The sequence below is a fragment of the Erythranthe guttata genome, chromosome 6, assembly GCF_056151865.1.
Source record: "Erythranthe guttata isolate IM_541 chromosome 6, IM_541, whole genome shotgun sequence".
In the NCBI taxonomy this organism is placed as follows: Eukaryota; Viridiplantae; Streptophyta; class Magnoliopsida; order Lamiales; family Phrymaceae; genus Erythranthe; species Erythranthe guttata.
Window position 1 is genome coordinate 4,697,214 of NC_142538.1, and position 23,333 is coordinate 4,720,546.

Consider the following 23,333-nt stretch of genomic DNA (forward strand, 5'->3'; position numbering starts at 1 on the left):
TTATTTTATTTTTAACGAGTATTTAAACAAATTAACTATAAGAAAAAGAAGAATTGAAGTAATAATTAATAAAATCTCAAAAAAGAAACAAAGTAATAATTAATAAACAACCATAATCAATAATCAGAACAAATTAATCACCATTACATGTCAACTACTAACTCAACATTTAACAAGAGACGGCGGCGGAAAATCAAGCCCTGAAGCACAACAATTGGTGGTGATGATGGTGGTGGTTGTGGTGGTCTTGGTGGCGGCGATACAACGACGTCGTTTCCTTATCGATCACGCCCCTGACATGGCAGAAATCCTCCACGTGGCACGGAATATTGATCGGACCGTCGTGATCGAAGCCGTACTCCTCCTCCGCCTCCTTGAGCAGCTGTATGAACAGGGGATGGTTCACATAAGTCACCGGAATAATAAACCGCTGCTGCTCCTCCCCTTGCCCCACCGTCACCGCCACGCATCCCTTCGGAATACCCCTAACCTCCCTACTCCCACCCCCGCCGCCGCCGCCGTGGAAGTGAATGTTCGGCATGTGCAGATGGAAATTCAGGTGGCCGCTCTTATCTCCGTTCACCATCTTCCAATATATATGTATGTACAGCTTGAATTGATCAACAACACAGAGAGATCTAGAGAGAGAGAGAGAGAGAAACTAGGGTTTATAAAGAGAGAGAAAAAGGCCAAGGATCGGAGGCCGAGATGGCGAGATTGAACAAGGTTAAAGCGACGTCGGATAGAGATTTAGGGATATTGCTCATTATATATGAATTTTGCAAATTAGCATATGTATTAAGTTTATCAAGTTCGAGGAGAAAGAGAGATAGATGGCTATATATATACACACACGGAGAGGAGAGAGAAAGAAGAGAGAGAGAGAGAAGGCATCTGGGTTTAGCTTGTGGAGGTGAAAATTTCTTCATTTGTACGCTAATGTGGGCCCCACTTTCCAGAGCTGTTTGAAGGCGGTAGAATTTATCTGAAACAGTCTTTGGGCGGGTGAGGGTAATTTCGGGATTTGCCGTGTCAAAGTTCTGTTGTATTGTATTTCTATTCTGCCCTTTTATTCTTTTTTAGGCAATTTGCTCTTGGGCCACGTCGTCGATGGTACCGGTGAAAATTGGAACAAAATTTTTGAATTTCGACGATTTTAATTTGAATAATTTCCAATTATGAAATAATATTTTTAATTCCGAATTGGATTTCATTTTTTGATTTTAATGACAATATAAAATTGTCGGCGTAAATAAAATGTTTTGGTGCGTGTTTGTGACGTAATATTTAGAAACGTAAACGGCATCCATTGACTTAGTGAGGGGGGCAATTACAGTAGTCCATCACAGAAAAAACGTGGCCGACTCGATGCTAGTTGATTTATTTATGACAAAATCGGGGTAATTAGTTTAATAATAGCAGGCTGTAAAAACTAAAAACATTGCTAATTACTAATTACTAATTACTATTAAAATATTGTATTTCTTTTATAAAGAAAATTAAAAATTGAAAAAAATAGTCGTTTGAAAAGTAGGCGCAAGTTACGCTCCTGGTGGGCCGGCCCAGCCAATTAGATGGCCGGATTTTCTGTGAAGCTTTCTCATGTGCGTTGAAAGTCAAATCGTGTTTATGGATTTTCTAATGTCTTTTCCTTTTCTTTTTTTTTTTTTTTTTTTTTTAATTTGTTTTTTGGAGGGAAAGATCTAATGTCAATTTTGAATGTTAATTTCGGTAGGTGTTGTTGTATTGTAATTGTTTTAGTACATACCTATCAAATGGATTAAGAAAAATGTCTTTAGAATTAATTTTGTAACGGATGACTAAATAAATATTGATAATTTCAACTACATGTAAATTTTGTTAAGTAGGAAGATTTATAGACAAATCACACATAATATCATTGTTTAATATATTTAATACAAAGATAAATATAATAATCCGAACATTTTACTAACTAAATAATTAGTTGGTTAGTAAGAAATTAATTCAATCTCGTCTATTTCAAATTAATTCGATAAAACGGACCGAATGAGGAAACTATCTACTACATTTCTATACAATTAATGGCTCTTTGGCACGGCCCATTTGTGAAGCAACCCTGCACGCAAAGCCCCACTACGAGCAGCGGTTCGGTATTGTCACCCAGTTTAAGAGGCCAAACCCTTCCGTGACAATTGGACGAGGAAGGTATGCCACCGAGAATTGAGTAGTCGTGATCTTGACGGGCGCATTTAAGGCACTGACATCTGCATTGAATGCTTGAATGATTGGAGACAACCAAAAAGCGGGAAGAAGCATAGACACCGTTCAAATTAAATGTTAGACTTGTATTTATTTATCTTATTTTGATTTGGTCTTTTGCACACATTTAATATAAATAGTTTCGTTTGTATATTTCAATATCCGTTTTTGTTTTATATTTGACACATTCAATCATATACGACCGGTTAGATAATACGACGGTAATATAATTCCATTACTCAACTTTTGAACTATAGACATGCGGATCGATATCTACAAATAATGTTCAACAAAATGCGATATTGTATACTTACGATTTTATATACATGGTTTTTACGCGTATCACCTCTCCAATTTTTTTTAAACTTAATTAATTTGTTTTTATTGACCTTTTCAAAAAAAAAAAAAAAAAAAAAATTCTCATTCATTTAGTGGGCTAGGCCGAATAGAAACACTCAAGCCCGGTCTAACTTTGACCTGTCAACCCAATAGCAAATACAAAATGAAGAAGCCCATTTAGGTTAGCATTAAACTAAAAGTATATAATTCACCGTAGAACCTCGGTAATTTAGTAATCGATAAATTAATAATCTCGTTTAAATAATATTTATTATGGTCCTAACTTGGTAAAAACGAAGTAAATTATTAGTTCGATAAATTGATAGAATTTTGTTACCGCTAGCTGTTTTAATTTAAAGAGGTTTAACTGTAATTTCATCATATTTTTCTAAATTATGTTTATATTGAATTTTTGTAATTAAATTTTCCTAATAGAGTTTAAAAATGTACACAACCAATATGTAAACGTGAAAATGCAATAAGAAATTCGAACTTCAATCTAATGTACCAAGAAAAAACAATCAAATTAGGTCAAAAGGGCATTTAGAAAAAAAAAAGAATAAATTGAATTACAGGGGCAGTTTTGCAATTTTGTTTTCCAATTCTAACCTTTCAGCCCCATCTGCGTTGTCTTGAAATGACCAAAACACCCTTAGAATCCCCGAAAAATGACCCATGCATCACCACCCTCATTACTACAAACTCGTCGTCCTCTCCTCCGCCGGCCGCCGCTGCAACTCGGCGGCCGCCGACAGCGCCTCCGCGATGGGTTTAATGACCAAAATAACCTCCCCAACCGCCATGCTCCCGGCGACAAAAAGAAACATGGCGAGCACAACGTAACCGTACGCCGCCTCCTCCGGCATCCACAGCCACGACAGGCTGAGGCACGCGATCTGCACCGACAGCGCCACCATCACGGCGGCGGCGAGGAGGTAGATCCTGTTCCTGATCCCCTTGTTTATCACCAGGTCCATCACCCTCCAGCACGAGCACAGGAACGCCACCGCGTACGCGGCGGCGAAGCCGCCGAACACGACGCTGCTGAAGAACGGGTAGGTGCAGAGCGCCGTCCTGCTCCCGAAATAGTCGCTCCCGGCGACGGAGCTTCCGTGCATGAACCTCGGCAGCCGCCCCTCCAGCGGCGAGGAGTAGACGAAGAACAGCTGCAGCAGCGTGACGGGGGCGCAGACCGCCAGCAGCGAGACCAGGGCCCACATCCGGCTAGGGTTTGACTTTTTGATCGAGACGTTGACCAGGAAAAGTAGGGTTACCAAGAAACTCGGCTCGAGAAACCCTAGAGAGAGAACGACGTGGATTTTGCAGATGTTGGATTGTTGGTGTAGATTCAGCGTGGGTAGAAATGGGTAGAGGTATTTTCTGCGGACCAATGGGAGGCGGAGGATCTCGTTAACGGCCCAGATTGATGTGATCGTGACGAGGAGCAATCGGACGGTCCAGAGAGAATTGAAGTTTTCGAGGTGGCGGAGGCGGCGTGACCTCAGGCGCGTGTAGATGACGACGGAGAATGAGATGAGGGAGAGGAGGAGGAGGGCGGCGATGGTGGCAAGCGTGGCTAAATCGAACCCGCTTTTGGCGATTGGGATTGACGAGAAGAAGAAGATTTCGTGCGTGGTGTAATCCGGGACGATCGGAAATTGGGAAGGTGACGGCGACGGCGACGGCGGGAGGAGGAAGGACGAGGAGGAGGAGAGGACATTATGGTGGTGGTGGGAGAGGAGCTTTCTCATAGATTGCCGTGGGTGGGCGACGGCGGCGGGTATACGCCGGCGGCCGTCGCGGTGGCGGAGATGAGAGGATGGGAGGTGGAATCGATGGCTCCTGTGATTGTTTGTTGAGGTTTGAAAATCGCATAATTTTTTTGTTTTTTTTTATTTTTCTTTCCCGAAATAGTTTTTTTTCCCCGGCGGTTTGCGTTTCCTCCCAGCCTACGGGAAAGCAGGCTGGTGGGGGAGTAAGGGGGGAAAAGATTGAAAGGATTGCGTTTGCCAAATCTTAGAGAGAGAGAGAGAGAGAGAGAGAGAGAGAGAGAGAGAGAGAGAGAGAGAGAGAGAGAGAGAGAGAGAGAGAGAGAGAGAGAGAGAGAGAGAGAGAGAGAGAGAGAGAGAGAGAGAGAGAGAGAGAGAGAGGAAATTGATGGTTGTGGTTTGTTTTAGTATGTTTACATTGTTGTTATGGGATTGATGGTTGTTCTATAAGGATTCTATTGAATTAGTGCTCTACATATTTATATATACATATAGGTTTTGACGTCTTCAAGAAATGACGTTTGGCCAATACATTTTGACAACTTTCAAGTTAAGAAAAGTCTCGTATTCTTTACATACACCTATTTCAATAACTAATCTTGAAATATAAAATTATGGGTGGTATTAGGACTAATGAATAGCACTATCCCTTAAACTTAATACTAAAACTCCAACATCGATCACCTACTCGCGTGCAATGACCTACCCTGATACAACGTCGTTTTGATTTAATAAATGAATATATTTAGTTAAATTCTTGAACAGATACTTCTTCTTTTGATTTAATAAATGAAGATATTTAGTTAAATTCTTGAACAGATACTTCTTTAACAAAGTGACATATATACATACATCAAGGTTTATATTTGTTTCTCAAGAACTGCCTCTAAACTTCTATCATCTATGGTTAAAGTTTGTAATCAAGAAGTGTGACAAGGGTTTCTAAGACCGTTTTGCAACAAAAAAATATAACTTACATAAATGCTCCTGAAATATATATGTATCATGTATGTATATACTTATCTCCGATCGATGACTAATCACGCGAAAATATAGATATAACAAAGCTCATGCAAATTCAATCTCAAATCTTTCAAATAACTAGATAACAGTAACAGAAAAGCAACCAACATGTAAATTATTTGTTTGAAAATCTCTCATCAAATAAACTAAAAGGAAATCCAACATAATAATAGTAGTAGACGACAAATATCGGAATGAACGACAGTAAGCAGTTCAAAGACATCTAACAAAAAAACAAGCGGTGATATTTCTCCACCAATTTTGGCACTCTACTTGATCTTCTTCTTTGGCCTCAACTGCAGAAACAAAGTATAGCATCATCAGTTATCTGCCAATCTAAACAATTATTTGAAGCCTATGCCAATAACATATTCTGGTTATATACCTGATTGCTGTGTCCACACTTCTTTTTCCTGCAGTTGACAGCACGTGGGTGCAGACGAGCGTAACATCTGCAATAAAGAGCGACACCTCGATTTAAAAAAAAAACACAATTTGACGAAAATTTCATTAGTATCGACCAGAACTCAAATCAAATTTGTGTAGTTTCTTACAGTTGCAAAGCCATACTATTAGGGAGTGAGAACTTGCCCTTGTTTTTTTCGGGTGTATATATTAAGCTGTGTAAATTAATATGTATTTTCTTTAAAGTTCTCTACTAGGGTGGACGGTTTGCAAAAAAGGGTCATGGTTAAAATCACTGAACCTGTTACAACATATTCACGATTTATCACAATCAGATAACGGTGAGTTCATCTCCGTGGTTTAAAGTTGCAACCCTTAGGAGAATGTAATAACATATACATTGTTTTGTTCCCCTAAGCTTGGATTTTGTTTCGGGGGGTTGCGGAAAGAATTTTGAAGGGCAATAATGGCATTAGCTTATCAAAACTTGGATGTAGTATATAGGGATTTGTGTACATCACTGTTTTATGTCGACAAGACTACTTTTCCTGAAGACATTGAACATTACAAGACCATTAAAGAAATGTTTAGCTTTGGTTCCGTTTTTCAAGTATTAGTTCGTTGGGCTCAGAAATAATGACAGCGGTGAAGAAAGCACATATTTCAGTAGTCAAGAAAAAGACGTGTAGAGGAACTAATGGAAGAATGATTTGTTTTTTAATTAGAAAGGGGGTTACTCAACTATACTAAATCGAAAGAAAACATTTGACATATTAATCCAATCATATAAAATTCGAATCATACAGTCCAAAGTCCAAACGTTCATTTTTAAATGATTACACAATCCCAGCCGTACAATTCTACTATATCAATCTAATATCACGAACGCCATCACCTAAACCATTTTCTGAGAAATCCAAACATTTGACAATGCAAGACAATCAGCAGATGATAATCGGGTAGCATAGTCAGTCAATTCAGGCATTAAGATGTGCATATTAATCCCAAGATTTAAACAGCATATAAGTAGTAAAAAGAACTCTAAACTAAAAGGCAATTGTCAACTTACTTGCGGCAAATTGTCTTGTCCTGGTTGTATTTCCTGGCCAATGCCATGAGAGATGGCTCGATAATTCCACCCCTAAGCCTCAGAACCAAATGAAGAGTAGACTCTGCAATACCAATTCAATATCTAGTCAATAATACCCTATCCAAAATTCTAAGGCCTAGTTTGGTTGCCAAAATAAGATTAACCAAGATAAGATTAAATAATCTAATGAAACCCAATTGTATTGTTGAACATGCCTTCTAGGCAAGATAAGCCATAATAACATAATATTTACGGGCCGACCCGGCGAGGCGAGTTATTGGGGTACCAAACATCAAATAAAGTCCAATTATTACTAATCATCCCAACCAAACAAGGCCTAAGGGAGTAAGGAAAAGAAGAGGCTATAGCAATTACGATTGCATTTTCTTCCATTTTTTTAACATAAATTTTGTGTACTAAAAACTCGAATCTGAAGTTTAAATATTCGGGGAAAAAAAAAAGATAGCTCGATTGAAATTGAAATAAAATTAATAAAAAATTAAACCTTTCTGAATGTTGTAATCAGCAAGTGTTCGGCCATCTTCAAGCTGTTTTCCGGCGAAAATCAGACGCTGTTGATCAGGTGGGATTCCTGTACAACATAATCACAAAATCATTAATTTTTTTACTCCAATTCGATTGTATTACGAACAAAAGAAATAAAAAATTGAAATGATTTTACCTTCCTTGTCCTGAATCTTTGCCTTGACATTGTCGATGGTGTCGCTCGACTCTACCTCGAGCGTTATGGTTTTCCCGGTTAGGGTTTTCACGAAGATCTGCATTTTTCCTTTGGCGGTGAAAAAGCAACTACACTTCTCCGCCTCCGCCGAGTTCCAGCTTTATATATGGATTCGCAATTAGGGTTTTCTATTTTCTTAAAAAAGGGTAAAATTATATTTGCACCCCTTCACTATACAAAATGTATTATTCACTCCCCGATCAAACTTTTAACGGTCCATGGTCAAACTTTTAACGGTGTTAAACTCTTTAAAACAGGCGTTCAATGGATTTGGCTAACGGAATCAGGAAAAAGTCTTAACGGTAGGAGGTGTTTGAAGTTTTCAGTACATTAGAGGGTAAATGATACATTGCCCATAAAAATGAATTGGTTGCGGCTATATACAAGACTAATTCTACTTCTGCAAGACCAAATTAAAATTTTCAATGTATAAATACTATAATACCCTTATTTATTAAAAAAATAAAAAATTTCAAATATGCAACACTAAAAATTCAAAAACACAAAAAACTCTATCACAAGACCACAAAACCACAAGACCAACTCTCATCTTCTCCATCTTCCAAAACCCACAAGACTTTTCTCCTTCCTCCTCCATTAACCCACAAAACCTAGAAATTCAAAATCATCAAAACTCAACAAATCTTACAAAGATGGCAAGTATGGAGTCAGAAGACATCAAAATAGAACATTCTATGATGGAAGAACCCAATAATGTATGCATTTATGGGTTTTTTAGCTAGAATATCGATTTTCCAAAAAAAAATCCCGCGCAAACGAATTCGACATGTACAGGTCGAATTTTACAGGTAAAAATCGACATTCAGATGTCGATTTTGAGGTATAAAATTCGACATTTAGATGCCGATTTTGAGGTATAAAATTCAACATTTGAATTTGTGCTATAAATTCGACATGTCAATGTCGATTTTACCTATGAAATTCGACGCTTAAGAGTCGATTTGTAGCATAGTTTTTCGACACCTTGGTGTCGATTTTTGTTTTTTTCTCATTACTTGTATTTGGTCTTACATGAGAAAAAAAAAAAACCAATTTAATTTATGGACATACTTGTCATTCCATCTTAATAAAATAGAATCTTTTGGAATCTTTCTTTAATTTGGTCTTGCACAAGTGGAATGAGTATTGTATATAGCCGCAGCCAAATGAATTTTACCCAAAAAAATGACCCACTTTGCGGGATTTCTTTTTTATTTATTTTTAAAACTGGCACATTTTTGGCACGTGACTTTCATCGTCTCCCACGCCAAGCACCCCCTACCCCACCCCCCCCAGTGACCCCACCCCCACCCCCACTCTCACCAACTACTCTTTCGCCACGCCCCATAGTTGCCGGTGGTGGCCCCATCTTCCTACTGCACATATATATTTCCCCTCTTAACACAGGCGCATGGCCTCCAGCTGCTCCGCCCTCTCTGCTAACCTGCGCACTCTCCCGAATCCCTCTTTTCCCCGATCGCCGCTGCTGCGCATTCCGTTGACTCCGCGATTCTTCGCCGTTAACCACGGCTTCAGCTCTCTCAGATTGAATTCGAGCTCCTCCAGCTACAGTTGTCGAAGAACAAAAGCATCCATGGCTGAGATTGTAACTCCGAAGAGCAAAGGAAAAGTAGTAGTGTTCGACTCGGAGGAAGATCTGTCGGTGTCGCTAGCGGAATACGCCGCCGATCTGGCTACTAAAATTTCTCGGGAGAAAGGCTCTTTCACCGTTGTCTTCTCCGGTGGTTCTCTTGTTAAATCTCTCAGGTACATTCAAAATTGCTCTCTTTTACATCTCAGTTACATCAAAATATATAATCATAGTCTATTTTAATTGTTATTAATTATTATCATCAGTGATTGTTTGGATATCTGAACTTTAAACACACTTTTTCATAACTAATTAGAGTTTACTAGAATACAGAGATGATTCAACAATTACTTGGAGATTTGGTACTTTGACCTAGATTTAGCTTAAGCAATTCCTATGTTCTTGCATCAGTAAGATATGGCTAATAGCAGGGATCAGTACATTTAATTTGGGGAAAGGGGGAAATTTTATTTGGCTAATAAATATTCTTTGACTTTGTTTTCGGTGGTGGAATTAAAGGAAACTTGTGGAGAAGCCATACATCGATTCGGTGGATTGGTCAAAATGGCACGTGTTTTGGGTGGATGAGAGGGTGGTGCCTAAGGATCACCCTGATAGCAACTATCTCCTTGCATATAACGAGTTTCTATCGAAGGTACCCCTTTTTTCTAATATGTGATATTATCTTTGTGTTTTACGGATGTATTTGTGTAACTGTACTTTCGACTGGGCTGCTGAAACGTTTTTTGGCGGACTTGTTAATAGTAAGAGCGTGCCTTTCAACTTGTCTTTGAGTGCTATAAATTTTTGTTTCGATGTTTGTAGTTTGGTGTAATGGCACCAGAAAGAGAAAATGATAAGTACTTTTGGAGTATCAAGTTCAAATACGCAGATTCAGATTACCTTTTTAGCAATGAAGAAAAAACAGTTGACACATCTAATTTTATTGCATTGACATTTTATTTTAATTATTTGCAAATTATACAATGCAACTAGTTGATTATTTAGATTTTCCAAGGCTATCCAGTCTTGCATACCTTTTCTAATACAAAAGTTGTGTCATAACACGTAAATTCAACATTGAGCTGACCATGATAAAGTTGTTCCTTAATCTACGACAATTTGATCCCATTCTTTTTTCTCGTTATTTGATCTGCAAGTAAAATATATAATTATGTTTCAGACTTTTAAGATCATCATTTGCCTCCTTAAATTGTGAAACGACGAATAGGATTTATTTTCTAGTATAAATGGATGAGGTTCTATTTACTTGGCAACTTAGAGTGAATGGGGACATCTTTCAATAAGTGAACTATGATCGCAGTTCTATGTATGTATTCCACAATCCTTTCCTTAATCAGTTTCCTATTACAGGTTCCAATCCCTGCTAGCAATGTGTATGCAATAAGCGATGCATTATCAGCAGAGGGTGCAGCGGACGATTACGAGATTTGTCTCAAGCATTTGGTGAAAACTAAGATACTCGATCAATCTCAGACGAACGGGTTCCCCAAATTCGATCTCATGCTAATGGGCATGGGCCCAGACGGGCATATTGCTTCTCTTTTCCCAGGACACCCCCTTGTTGAAGAAAACAAGAAATGGGTTGCTTTTATCGAGGATTCACCAAAACCTCCTCCGAAAAGGATTTCATTCACTCTCCCAGTTATAAATTCTTCGGCAAATATTGCCCTTGTTGTAGCGGGTGGGAGTAAGGCCTCTGCTGTGTACAGTGCACTCGCCGATGTTTCGAATTCCGAAGTGCTGCCGGTTCAACTGGTGGAGCCTGAAGGGGAATTGGCTTGGTTTTTGGACAAGGCAGCGGCTTCGAAACTGTAGGTTTTGACGTGTGAGTACTTTTATAGAAGTTTGGTGGTGAATAAAATCGGCATTTGTTTGTTTGGTGTGGGTTGTAATTTTGAGCAGTTCTACGCTTTTGTTATCTATTAATAAAAGGAATCTTGATTGAGTATCTTTTTATGATTTGTTGCAAGTTTTGTAAGTTCAAGGAAGGTTCTTTTGGATAGTATGAACTGTATCTCTCTAAATTCTACACCTGATTAAGTACACCGATTTTTTTTTACCTTTTATTTACACCCCACACTCGGATTTGTGTGCGTACACGTATGTAGTAAATATAACTAGTCGAAACTCACAGGTGTAATATAGAATAAAAACCCTGATTTTGTTGTTGAAGATATAAATGGTTGATATATTCAATTAAGTAGGCAGATGAACTACACGTCTTCTATTAGTTTTACTAGAATCTAGATGCTAATTTTGTAGGGAAGGCAAGATGTAGTATAATTCTTAAAGATGTAGCAGACCTATATATTGGCTTAACAATGGCTTTAAATGAGTTCAATACTACAAGTTGTTAAGAATGAGTTGCAAAATCTGCATGGGTTTTTTTTTCATGTGGGTAATTCCAACGAAAATAGGAAACCGAATTCTAATTTCTGGGGGAAAAAAACACGGCAATTCAATAAACTGTGAAAAGTCTGTTTGCAAGCACAAGTTTTGATAAGCCGACAAGGGGTACACATATTTGTTCGTTCAACTACATGAATTAAGAAAACAAATAATCATAATAAGACGGAATATTATTCGAAGCACTCATTTCTCTTTTGTGTAGTGACGAACAGCAAAGGCCAATCCCAAGATCAAGAGAGGCACAAGGAACTGCAGAATCTTGATCACGAATTCCGGAGTCTTGTCCGGATTGTAATGGGCTTGTTGCGGAGCAACGTAGGTGCGTTTGAGAGGAACTGTTGCCATGTCTATCTCCCCAATGTAGTATTTGTCCATCATCTCCCTCGCTGAATCACTGTGGCCCACATCTTCAAAGTCGTTCGTTGCATCTTTTCCTGCACATCGGATAAATATTCACTCGGCAATATTAGTTGACTGAGTCCACAATTATGTGCACATTATGTTTGATGCAATATAATACACACAGATATATATATATATATATATATATATATATATATATATATATATATATATATATATATATATATATATATATATATATATATATATATATATATATATATATATACACACACATATATATAAATTTTGTGGAGTTACCAGTGGCGGAGAGCAAAACTTCATCGCCTCCAGGATGGTCTTCCATGAATGGGGTTACATCATACACCTGAATAAATAATTTCGTTATAGAAACAATACACAAATAGAGATTCGGTAACAAGAAAATCATGCTAGCTAAGTCAACTGTAGGGAAGTCGTTAACTATCTATTTGTGATCTGTCGATAAGAAAGTGAATTGGAAGGTAGGACTTTCAAAAGGAGGCTCAGATTGACTTTCGATGAAAGAATCTTCCAGACTAAATTCGTCGAGATGTTATGAGGAATGCTTTGGTATCCGAACAATCGAGATTCTCGGTTTTCTCTTTCAGCAATAAACGTAGGGATAAATCTCATCCAAATTTTCTTTGCAAAATTATGCAGCTAAAGCCATTAACGATTTATTTTGAGCTCCACACTCAAGAGGCAAAGCTTGAAATCAAATAGACGTAACGTAACAACTCAATTTGCAACTACTGGAATCGACGTTTCTCGAACATGTAATGTATGTTTTCTTTATGCTCACATCACTTCAACACATGATCCAACTATATAAACCAGAACTCATAAACTGAAACTGGCAATTTATTATATCAATCAGGAGAGTTCACCTAACTTAAAATGGAAGTGATGAAAACTTGAATATCTATTTTTAGTTAAAAAAAATTGCTTCAAAATCCAATTTCAAAGCTTCACTCCACCGACACAAAGCTGAATACAAGGATCCAACAAAATTAACTACAGTTAAGGCAAAAAAAGTACAGAGTAGAGTTCATACAGCTAAAAACTAACAAATCCAGTTATATTCTTAATAATGAAATTAGGAGAACAAAAAATAATTAAAAATCTGACCTTTCCACTGATAATCAGCCAACAATCCTTAGTTTTGTTGTGGTTCGCAACCTCCTCGAATGCGTGAACTTTCGGATCTGAGGCCATTGTTACTCCACGCGCCTGCAAAACAAAAAAACAATTCAACAGACGAAAATCGAAACGTGGATTGAAACAAATTCAGGCATATCTGGCAAATGCAAACGGTGAAATAGCAGAAGAAAAAAAATTCCGAGAAATTTTTGCAGGCGGAATCTCCGGAGAAAAAAATCGATCGGCGGAAAAAAAACTTACGACAGCGAAAGGAATCTAAACCAAAATTCAGTATCGATGATGCTTTTAGAATGGGAATTATCGAAAAATATATTATATATTGACTGTATTTTGGTGTATTGACAATTTGGTCCCTCGAATTCGAAAAATATTACAAAATATTATTTTTAATTACTCTGTTGAACTTGTTAATTTTTTATTCAAGGAAGTGGAATGGACTGCTAACTTTGAACATAGAATAGTCTCAGTAGCCCACAGAAATTTTCATTAGTCCAATTATTTATTATTTTTAAAAACATTAACATTACTTTTACTTGTACAAAATGCCTCATGTTTCCATAATTATAACTCCCCACTCAACTGTGTATTTTCTTAAAAAAAAACCCTCGTTCTATAGGTAAATTCGATACTGTAAAAGAAGACGTGTATTACAATATATAGTTGATGGTGGTGATTGTAAAATGCGCAAAATTATTCGTTTTTATACCATAAGATGTAACACCTATCTACAAAAAAAAAAAAAAAAAGACATGGTCAATATGGTGATCCAATTTCGAATTCCTTTTACAGAAATCTTGTAATGTTAGTCAAAAATGCATTTTCTGTAATTGCAAATATTTTTTCATATAAATGTATTATTAATCTTCTTTCTAAAGGAGGAAAAAAAATATATTTTATAATATATTGTTGAATGTGGAATTGAAATGTAAAAAAGAAGTGGTAGTATGCCAAGGAAGAAATTAAAGTATTTCAAGTGACTAGATTACTTGATTTGGGCTTAAAAGTCACCAAATTCACTATTTGGTCCAAAGTTGAAAACTTATAAAAGATTGGTTGGTGGTTTTTAATACTGAAATAATTGTTTTAAAAAGATAACCTAACAATATTATTGCCTGTAAGGAAAAAAAAATTATGTTCAAAATAAGAAACATATATACTTATTTTACATTAAAAGAATAATGTAAATAACAAAATTCTCGAAGAATTATTCGAAATTCCGTACAATAAATAAAATATAAATAACAAATAGGAAAATTCTACCTGTAACTGATGATGAATAAGATAATTCATTATTCTGAGAGTTTGAAATAAACCAAGAAATACCCGATATTTGATTCAAAACTGTACGAGAAAAGTTTGTTTGAGCTCGGTTTGTTAATATAACAAACCAAGTTTGAACAATTATTTTTATTCAATAAACTCGACTAGATGAAAGCTCATTTGAGTTTGACTCGATAGCTTATCAAACCAAATCAAAACACAACTTTGAAAGCAGTATCAATTTTAGGGTCCAGATCCGTTATTAAGAAAATTCAAATTAATTTTGAATAACCACGTGTTCGGATCGGCTCGATTCGCTTACACCACCGTAGTTTAATTCAAATATTTTACAATAATTGATAAGAGGGGGTTTTCTTATAACCAGACCAATATATATATATATATATGAGGAACGATGAAAATCATAAATTACCCTACATTCATTAATTTTTATGGTCTGCTAATGCATTTTTAATATTAACAAATTAACAAAGTGCTTGATATTCTTTTCTAAGAGAAGCATTTGTTTTTATTATATATATATAAAATAAGGTATCATATATTTGCTTGCTGTATGAAAGAATAAAAGAAGTTGCGGAGTGATATATAAACAGTATTCCGTCCCACATCGGAAAATTAGTAGCATTTGCAATAGTATATAATTAATAAGAAATTGATAACTGTTCGCCGAGCTTAGTAACGTGAGCTTGTAACCTAAGTAGGGGCAACATTGTGATTGGACATGTGGCTTGACCGTTCAGCTGGGCCGGAGTTAGCGATTAATTGGCCCGCCCGATCCAAGTGGTGAGTTGGTCCATGTGACTCGGGCGAAGGCTTGGGTTGCGTGGGCCGTAGAGTGGAGGGCAACGCGCCAGGCTGGTCACAGAGCAGCGATAACTTCCCGCTCACTGCAGTGGAAGGATTACGGGCCAGTGCTTCTTCGGCCCACTTAAGCTGACTGGGCTAGCCTCATTGAACAATCACTGTTTTTGTTGTAAGTTTTTTTTTGTCATAACAATTTGTGTTATATATGAAGGCTCGTGACTTGATAATGCACTAAAACTTCTACCCACACGCGTGTCCACGTTTTCGATATCGAAACTTTATGACACGTGTCGGAAATGTTTTGGGGTCATTTTTGTAATATTTAATAGTTTCCAGAGACCCTTTATGGTAATAATGAAAATATAGAATAAAAAAATAATCCAAAACCCATTTCAAAATAAAAACTCTGAATTGCGTATGCTTAAAAGAAATCTTAAATTTTATTTCTGTTTTTCACCTAGTGGTGTTTTAGTATTCTTTGGAGATGCTAATTCCAATTTCTGCGAATATAATTTGTGGAATGGTAATTCGGATTGGAACTTGTAAAGTATATATAATTCGTAGATACAAATACCTAATTAACTATAAGTATATAAGTTAAACGTTATTTTATTTTTTAAAATTATTCATACATCCCTATAATTTTAATATTTTAATTTGGATATACTAAAAATAAATATAATAAAAAAAAATTAAATTAAACGCGTAATTCTCCGGAAGTAATTTGGTGGAATTTAGAACAAGTTTCCTAATACAATTGAATCTCCTATATAGATTTTGTTTTCGTTCCCTATTTATATATATATATATATATATATATAGACGCCTCTCTCTATATACTTTTCTAATCTCCCCAGTTCTCCTCGTCTTCATTAAGGTACCTTCTAACGATTTCTTTATGTATGTATGTTTGTATGTATGTATGTATGTATGTATGTCAATTTTTTTAATTCTGTTTTGTGATATGTAATTGATGTTTATTTTCGTTTGATTTATTTCTCTGTTTGTGTGGTTTGTATGTGTTTGTGATTTTGTTATGTTGTTTTTTTTGCAGAGCGATCATGACGTTTGGTGACGGCAGAATCGGATTCGAATACCGCCACCGATTCCGTATCAACAACGACATACTCTCAAACCCTCACGACCACACCTTACTACCCGGAGTTAAGAACATAATCTTCAACATCCGAACTGATATGCCTAATTGGGCCAACCCAATGGACTTACAATTTATTTACCTACTGGGCCACGAGCCCAATATTGAAGACTAATATCACCGAGGCCCAATCACCTTCAAATAAGGTTTGAGCCCAACGATCTCATCTAAGGTATAAGTAACGATATAATTCATTTGCAAAAGGAAGGTCTATTATCTAAAGAATACGAGGAGTCATATTCTCTGAATTATTTCAACTATCCCCACGTCTAACTTGAGCGTCGGAGGGGTTTCCGCCGGATCAACCCCCGGCCTAGTTCACGTGTTCTCTCTTCGCAGGTATCTCAGGGCCATCTAGCACGTGAGCAGTGATCCACTCTGCTCTCCCAGCTCAACTATCTAAGGTGATCTATTTTTAGCATCATCACGAACCAACTTCCTCGTCAAGAAGAACGTCGACGACGAGGACGAGGTTCTAGACTCGGAGAAGTTAACGACGGTAATTCTAAATGCCGAGAACGCCAAACCGTACGATCTGATCTTCCACACCTGGTACAGGCTCAACGACTACTGGATGACTAAAGACGAAATGGACCAGATGACTCACGAGGCCATCGAATTCGGCAAACAGGTGGCAGCTGAGGTGGCGGATCCTCAACCGTCGGATCCAGTCGCGATCCCGATATCTATGGAGATCGACGTTTGCACCATCCAGCAAGAAGGGGAGGCAATCGACGACGCGAGGGAGAGGGCAATTAGGGCGACGAACTTGGTCCCGTTATATCTATGGCAGTTCACGTTTACGAAGAGTTATAGTAAGCCTCTGAGGCTTATGGTGTATCTTAGGCGGGAGCTGGAACGAGTTAGGGTTTTGAATATTGACGAGGGTTTGGGTAATGTGTGTTCGATTTGTTCGAAGAAACCCGTGTTTGGTGCTCAAATATCGACCCTGCCTTGCGGACACGTTTTTCATATGCATTGCGCTGTTGGAGTATTGGAGCAAGACAACCTCTGCCCAACATGCAGTTATCCGGCCTATGATCGGGATTACATGTTACATTCGTTCGCTTAAGTTTCTGTTCGTTTATTTCGTTTTTTGGACGTATTTATTTTAATATTTCCTTTAATGTCGAAACAATTAAACTACATTTCTTCGTTTATATTTTATATTCTCATTACGTACCTTAACTAATTTCGTGTATATTAGCCCCGATTTTCGTGCCACAATTTTATTTCGAAAAATCGGGACAAAGAGTGTCTAGTTTCTACTAAATAATTTTCTACGATTGCCAAAAACTCACGATCTCAACGTAGGCAAGAAGCTCATGCAAATTGGCGGATTAATCTTGGCCAAAGCAAGAATCGAAGAGGGCAAAATCCACAACCCGTCCCCACAAATCAAACCCGAAGCAACTGCCGGTACCATAAACCCGGCCTTCCTTCCATCGACCCTATGCCACACGTACACCACCAAACTCCCCACGCACATATCCACCGCAAAGTAACCCCCCACTAAAAACGGGACCGCCATAGCCATCGGAAGCGGGACCAACTTTCCGAACCTCTTAGGCAAAAGATCCCTCGACAAATTCGCCACAACCGCAAACGCAAAAAACCCGTAGCACAACTCCAAGCAGTGACGTGGCAGAGCAGAAAAACCCTCCACTCCAAGAATCGCCATGTTTCTGTATATAATCGCGTAGGGCGCTTTATACTCTCCGTCGGGGTTTCCGACATCGAACGCTTTGTAGAAAAGGAAAAACGAGAGCGGGGCCACTATGCAACCAATCGCGGTGCCGATTGCTTGGCTTACAAGCATCGAACGAGGTGAAGTTAGCGTGAGGTATCCCGTTTTGAGATCGTGCATTAAATCAGACGAAATGGAGACGATGGACTTTATGAGGCCGCACCCGATTAGTCCGGCGACTACTCCGTTGTCTTTTCCAGCGAGGGCGGCGAGGATGAATAGAGACACTTTGCCGTAGTTATAGGCCATGTTCATGTCGGTTAGGCCGGCTCCATAGGCGTTGCAGAAGCTTAGAGACGGGGCGAGGATGTACGCCACTACAACGTAGTACCATTTGAGTTGAGGGAACATAATCGGGATTACGATTATCGAGATTACGGAGAAGAATAAGTAGCCAATGCATGCTACCCAAATTGGAATGCTCTCTTTTATGAATGCTTCGTTTCGTTGGAGGTCGTCTAGCGTCTCGTTTTTGTCGTCTGAAAATCAAGATGGTAGATTGTTAATATTTATGCGTGGGGATCGAAACCAAGTAAGAAATTAAAAAGATGATCTAGTTCAGAATGCCGATATATTCCGGTTTATTTGCATTCGGCACCCCTTTTTTTCTCTAATTGTTAAAAAACTCCCCATGATATTATTTTTTTAAGCAAAAACACCCCTACGACGAGTCTTTTTAGCAATTTGATATAATACAGAGGCCACTAAATGCAATGAACTCATATATATCGATTCACCTGTTTTCAGATTCTTCTTGTTGTTGAATGTAGCATGCATGCTTTTAATGGTGCAAAGCAGAGTCTTGAGAAAATTGTAGAGACCGTCGCCTAATATAAGGGCGATCGAAATGAAAACCTGCAGACGGAAAAAAAATGAATCAAGAATCAAATTTACGAGAATCAAGAAACCGTTTTTATTTTTTTATTTTGGGTCAAAACGAACCTTGTAACCATTTAAACTCTTCATACTGCTTTCTTTGATGTTTTGTGGGAACCAATCTCCCTTTTTATCACTTATTAATGGCCACATCACACCCCAAGAGAGTACCGCCCCGAGAAGCAACGACAAGTTTACGAGGTGGGAGCAGATCATTCCTGCTCCTATGTACGTCGTGCTGAAATCAAAGTAAAATCTGCATGGTTCGATCAATTATTTCAAATTAGTTTTTTTTCAAAAACCCAAAAATCGAATTTGAGAAAGGAAAAAAAAACCGACGTTTGTCTCCAAGCCTTCAATCCAAAAGTGGGGAAATTGACGAACCCGCATTGTTCTCCACCGGTGTAGAACCACTGGAAGAAGCTCCATACGAAGCTGAGTGAGAAGAACTTCATGAATCCATTGACCTGTTTTCTGAAATACGAAAAGGGAGTCGATATAATTTATATAAATTTATTTCTTTTAGTATATATTATCCAGTAATATTAATATATTCTTCATCTCAAGAATCAAACAAAAATGCCTACTTTGCCATCTTATCTCCTTTAGAAGTGTGAAATCCATTGATTAGTACAGCGGTTGCAGTTCCACTCGGATAAGACAATTTGTAGTCGATTATCATAATCTGTCCGAAAAATAGCATACGACGAATTATTACTTATCTTTAAACGGCTAAATACGCACTAAGAAAGAAATCCTCTACGACACTCACATCACTACAATACTCGAAAAATAACAAAAAAATGGAGGAGGGGCATGGCCCCCGTGAGCCACGAACTCACAAAACACTAACCTTTCTGAGAGGAACCAAAGCTAACAAACCAACAAAGCTAACAACAAAGAGAAATCCAATCATCCAATCGAGACCGGGTTCTTTGTAGCTACCGGGTGAATTCCCCTCCGTATCGATTCCTGCCTGCTCATATGTTTTCTTGTCCAATCCCAATAGATAAGACCCAAATCCACCTAATTATTCATAATTAACTAATCAACACCATATAATTCACAATCAAGAAACCAAATTAACCTTAACAAACACAAAAAAAATCGATCTTTTTTTTTTTTTTTTTTTTTTTAAATTACCTCCGACAGCAATGCTGTAACAAGCAACGGTGCAAGTCTGGATAATTGTGTTCTCCTGTCTGGTAAAAGGGGTTGTCACAATATTGGCCTTCACGAGGATCTTAGTCCATGACGTAATGAACACGTAAGCAAGGAGTGCGGCCGATACGTTGAGATTTGGGACGAGGCCTGTTGTTAGATTCAGCTTCATTACTATGATGCTGTATATGATTCCTATGATCAAACTTGCTACTATTCCTCGTACTGTTATCTGCTCTTTCCATGGCGGAATCATCTTTGTCTGTGTCTCTATGTGGTGGTGGTCTCTCGTTTCTTCTACGTCGTCGTTTTCGATTTCCGCCATTTCTTCTCCCCTGCCTCCTCTTGTGCCCATCTTTTTTTTTTCCCTTTCAGCAGCCAAATTTCACTATCTAACAGAACAAAAAAATGTGAACTTTTTGTGCAGGGATTAATATCTTCAAGAATATGATTTTCTTGTTTTCTTGATTCCGGTGAAAGAGCTGAATTCTCTGCAATTTTGATCACAACCCAAGTGGATTTTCTCCAAACCCCACCTCCAAAGATTACAAGACAAGATTTTGCAAAGGGGGGAAGCTCAAAAATTTAAAGCAAACGATCTAGAGAAATGCTAACCAACTAAACTATCTAGCAAAATAAAAATGTGAACTTTGTGCAGAGTTTAATATTTTCCAGAATATGATTTTCTTCTTTTCTTGATTTGGGTGAATTTTCTGCAATTTTGCTCACAACCCAAGTGGATATTCTTGAAATCCCACCTCCAAATATTACAAGACAAGATTTTGCAGAGGGGGATGCTCAAAATTTTAAAGCAAATGATGTAGAAAAATGCTAACCAACTAATGTTGAAAATTTCACTAACAAAAAAAAAAAAAAAAAGTGAACTTTGTGCAGAGCTTAATAATTTCAAGAATATGATTTTCTTCTTCTCTTGATTTGGGTTAATTTTTCTCCAATTTTGCTCACAACCCAAGTGGATTTTCTCCAAACCCCACCTCCAAGTATTACAAGACAAGATTTTGCAGAGGGGGGATGCTCCAAAATTTAAAGCAAATGATGTAGAAAAATGCTAACCAACTAATGTTGAAAATCATCAATCTTGAAAACGAAAGTTAGCTGTACTACTTACTTAACTTTGGTAGTACAAAGTGTAGAAAAAAAAAATCATTGACCTTTTAATGTACTACACAAAAAAAGGGATCAAGAAAATCTGTAATTCATCATCTTGAACAAAAGATGGGGCTGCAAAAGGGGCCTCCCTTTTCTCTTCTCGTTGACCCCTTTTCTTTTCCCCTATAAAAATACCCAACACTTTTTTTCCTTTTAAGCATAGAATTAATATTATGTGCAGCAAATTGTGATTAAAAAGAAGCTTAGCTGTTAACTATAGAAGATAGTGTACTCTTTTTTTTTTTTTTCTAGCTGTATTGATGCATTGAGTAAAACTACACTCTCGTATAATAGCTTGTAAATCATATGAGATACGTAAACCATACTACGCTAACCATGTGTGACAAGTTCAATCTAGTAAACGTTGGCAAAGAGATTCGAACTTGAGTCAACTGACAGAAGAGCACCTGATCCGACCATTAGATCATCTGTTAGGAAAATTGATTAAAAGTTGAGTCATGAACAACTTTCGATCAATATTAATGCCTTCAATCCGAAATCCATTTCCATTTTTCTGCATTTATGGCATACCCTTTTCAGATTCCCTCGAAAAGTTATGCACAAAGTACTATTCGTCGTGCTTGGAATTTAGAGTGCTCCTATTCAAAGTTTTTTATCGTTGTATCTTGGGAGACGATCTCCATTAAAGCCGTCAGCATCGTTGCGAATTTTTTTATCTTAAGGACAGAGACAACTCACCTCGGTAAAATTCATTAAAAGCAGATTTTCGACGACATCTATTCCGGGAATAGTGTACTTTTCTCTATTATTGTGTGTGTACACTAATAATGTGAGAGGGGAGTGTGGCCTCAACATGAGGCGTAGAAGTTTGAGACACCCCTTTTCAAGAATGATTTTTTATTGAGTAAACTGCAAAAACTACCCCTGTGTAATCCCAAAATAGCAAAAATCCCCCTGTGATAAATAAACTAGCAAAAACCCCCCCTGTGAAATTATTTAAATAGCAAAAACCCCCCTATGGAACTATTTGAGGGTTGACTTGATATAAAAAGACACAAATACCCCTGGAGTCTTGCAATTAATAAATTCTTATATTTTATAAATATTTTAATTATTTTATTTAAAAAATAATCAATTTAGTTGTTTACTATTTTTTTTAATTTCTAAACAAATAAATTAAAAAGAATAAATATACATATAATATGTATATATATAAATACATTTTGAGGGTCAATTTTGTCATTTCAAGTCTAAAAAATCAGCTAGGGGGGATTCTGCCTTTGACTAAATTTCACAGGGGGGTTTTTGCTAGTTTATTTATCACAGGGGGGTTTTTGCTATTTCGAGATAACACAGGGGTAGTTTTTGCAGTTTACTCATTTTTTATTGATCTTGGGATTGGATGGACAATAAGAGAAAAGGTGGGGCCTTTAAAGTTGACAAAAAAAGAATTTCAATATATATATATATATATATATATATATATATATATTTTTTTTTAATTCCTTTGTGGGACAAATTGAAGAAAAGTTGAAACTTTAATAATGTAAATGAAGGTTCTAAAAATATTAATGTAGTTGCTGCTTTCTATTCCATTTCACCCTTTTTGTTGCCTCCATAACTGTTTCGGAGCCAAAAATTATTATTAAAAAAAAATAAAAAATTAACCAAGGAAAAAATATTTACGGAGTTATAATCATGAATTTGTTCATGGGTCGGGTCGGTTGACTAATTGGTCTGAAATGATCATTCAGTTGTAATAAAAAACTGAAAATTATTATCCGTCCGGTTTTTGTGTGCTATGCTATATATATTAATGAAAAGTATGTTGTTTAGATACTATCGACCAACTAACTTTTCAAGATTCTAGAAATATTAGCCAACCAACTAGTAGATGAGTCGGTTAAAATTATCGATGAGACTTTATAAACTGGTTGATGACTGATTATCGACCTATACAAAATTTACGGAGTCGAAAAAAAAAAAAAAAAAAAAAAAA

The 23,333-nt window shown here is 37.1% G+C and overlaps 6 protein-coding genes and 1 non-coding gene across 9 annotated transcripts; 2 read left to right on the top strand and 5 right to left on the bottom strand.

Annotated features, from left to right (window-relative positions):
* Positions 1 to 51: 51 nt before the first annotated feature.
* Positions 52 to 904, bottom strand: LOC105977415 (auxin-responsive protein SAUR32). Its single transcript, XM_013002722.2, has one exon. It carries the CDS (start codon positions 584 to 586, stop codon positions 194 to 196), a length of 393 nt encoding a protein of 130 aa, XP_012858176.2. The 5' UTR covers positions 587 to 904; the 3' UTR covers positions 52 to 193.
* Positions 905 to 2,206: 1,302 nt separating this feature from the next.
* LOC105977474 (uncharacterized) lies at positions 2,207 to 4,728 on the bottom strand. Of its 2 annotated transcripts, XR_016031745.1 has the most exons (2): positions 3,190 to 4,503; positions 2,207 to 2,246 (listed from the first exon to the last, which is right to left on the bottom strand). XR_016031745.1 is itself a non-coding variant. In XM_088819582.1 (1 exon), the coding sequence occupies exon 1, from the start codon at positions 4,329 to 4,331 to the stop codon at positions 3,276 to 3,278; it is 1,056 nt and encodes a 351-aa protein (XP_088675708.1). In that variant the 5' UTR covers positions 4,332 to 4,728; the 3' UTR covers positions 3,043 to 3,275. The 2 variants fall into 2 exon arrangements, 1 of the variants encoding a protein (XP_088675708.1); XM_088819582.1 differs by lacking the exon at positions 2,207 to 2,246 and having other exon boundaries at positions 3,043 to 4,728.
* Positions 4,729 to 5,426: 698 nt separating this feature from the next.
* On the bottom strand, positions 5,427 to 7,772 carry LOC105977899 (ubiquitin-ribosomal protein eL40 fusion protein). Its single transcript, XM_013003293.2, has 5 exons — positions 7,550 to 7,772; positions 7,373 to 7,459; positions 6,847 to 6,949; positions 5,758 to 5,824; positions 5,427 to 5,668 (listed from the first exon to the last, which is right to left on the bottom strand). The coding sequence occupies exons 1-5, from the start codon at positions 7,650 to 7,652 to the stop codon at positions 5,642 to 5,644; spliced, it is 387 nt and encodes a 128-aa protein (XP_012858747.1). The 5' UTR covers positions 7,653 to 7,772; the 3' UTR covers positions 5,427 to 5,641.
* Positions 7,773 to 8,773: 1,001 nt separating this feature from the next.
* Positions 8,774 to 11,283, top strand: LOC105977527 (putative 6-phosphogluconolactonase 4, chloroplastic). The gene is made up of 3 exons (XM_013002835.2): positions 8,774 to 9,376; positions 9,720 to 9,855; positions 10,575 to 11,283. Exons 1-3 carry the CDS (start codon positions 9,021 to 9,023, stop codon positions 11,037 to 11,039), a joined length of 957 nt encoding a protein of 318 aa, XP_012858289.2. The 5' UTR covers positions 8,774 to 9,020; the 3' UTR covers positions 11,040 to 11,283.
* Positions 11,284 to 11,681: 398 nt separating this feature from the next.
* LOC105977528 (cytochrome b5) lies at positions 11,682 to 13,599 on the bottom strand. The gene is made up of 4 exons (XM_013002836.2): positions 13,419 to 13,599; positions 13,146 to 13,247; positions 12,297 to 12,363; positions 11,682 to 12,067 (listed from the first exon to the last, which is right to left on the bottom strand). The coding sequence occupies exons 2-4, from the start codon at positions 13,230 to 13,232 to the stop codon at positions 11,817 to 11,819; spliced, it is 405 nt and encodes a 134-aa protein (XP_012858290.2). The 5' UTR covers positions 13,233 to 13,247; positions 13,419 to 13,599; the 3' UTR covers positions 11,682 to 11,816.
* A 1,525-nt stretch (positions 13,600 to 15,124) lies between these two features.
* LOC148769935 (signal recognition particle RNA) lies at positions 15,125 to 15,426 on the top strand. Its single transcript, XR_016031956.1, has one exon.
* Positions 15,427 to 17,524: 2,098 nt separating this feature from the next.
* Positions 17,525 to 21,533, bottom strand: LOC105977525 (metal-nicotianamine transporter YSL3). 2 transcript variants are annotated; one of them, XM_088819584.1, is made up of 8 exons: positions 20,962 to 21,533; positions 20,186 to 20,739; positions 19,896 to 20,068; positions 19,630 to 19,727; positions 19,382 to 19,516; positions 19,109 to 19,280; positions 18,904 to 19,021; positions 17,525 to 18,645 (listed from the first exon to the last, which is right to left on the bottom strand). In XM_088819584.1, exons 2-8 carry the CDS (start codon positions 20,556 to 20,558, stop codon positions 17,717 to 17,719), a joined length of 1,998 nt encoding a protein of 665 aa, XP_088675710.1. In that variant the 5' UTR covers positions 20,559 to 20,739; positions 20,962 to 21,533; the 3' UTR covers positions 17,525 to 17,716. The 2 variants fall into 2 exon arrangements, with proteins under 2 accessions (XP_088675710.1, XP_088675709.1); XM_088819583.1 differs by having other exon boundaries at positions 19,109 to 19,298.
* Positions 21,534 to 23,333: the final 1,800 nt, after the last annotated feature.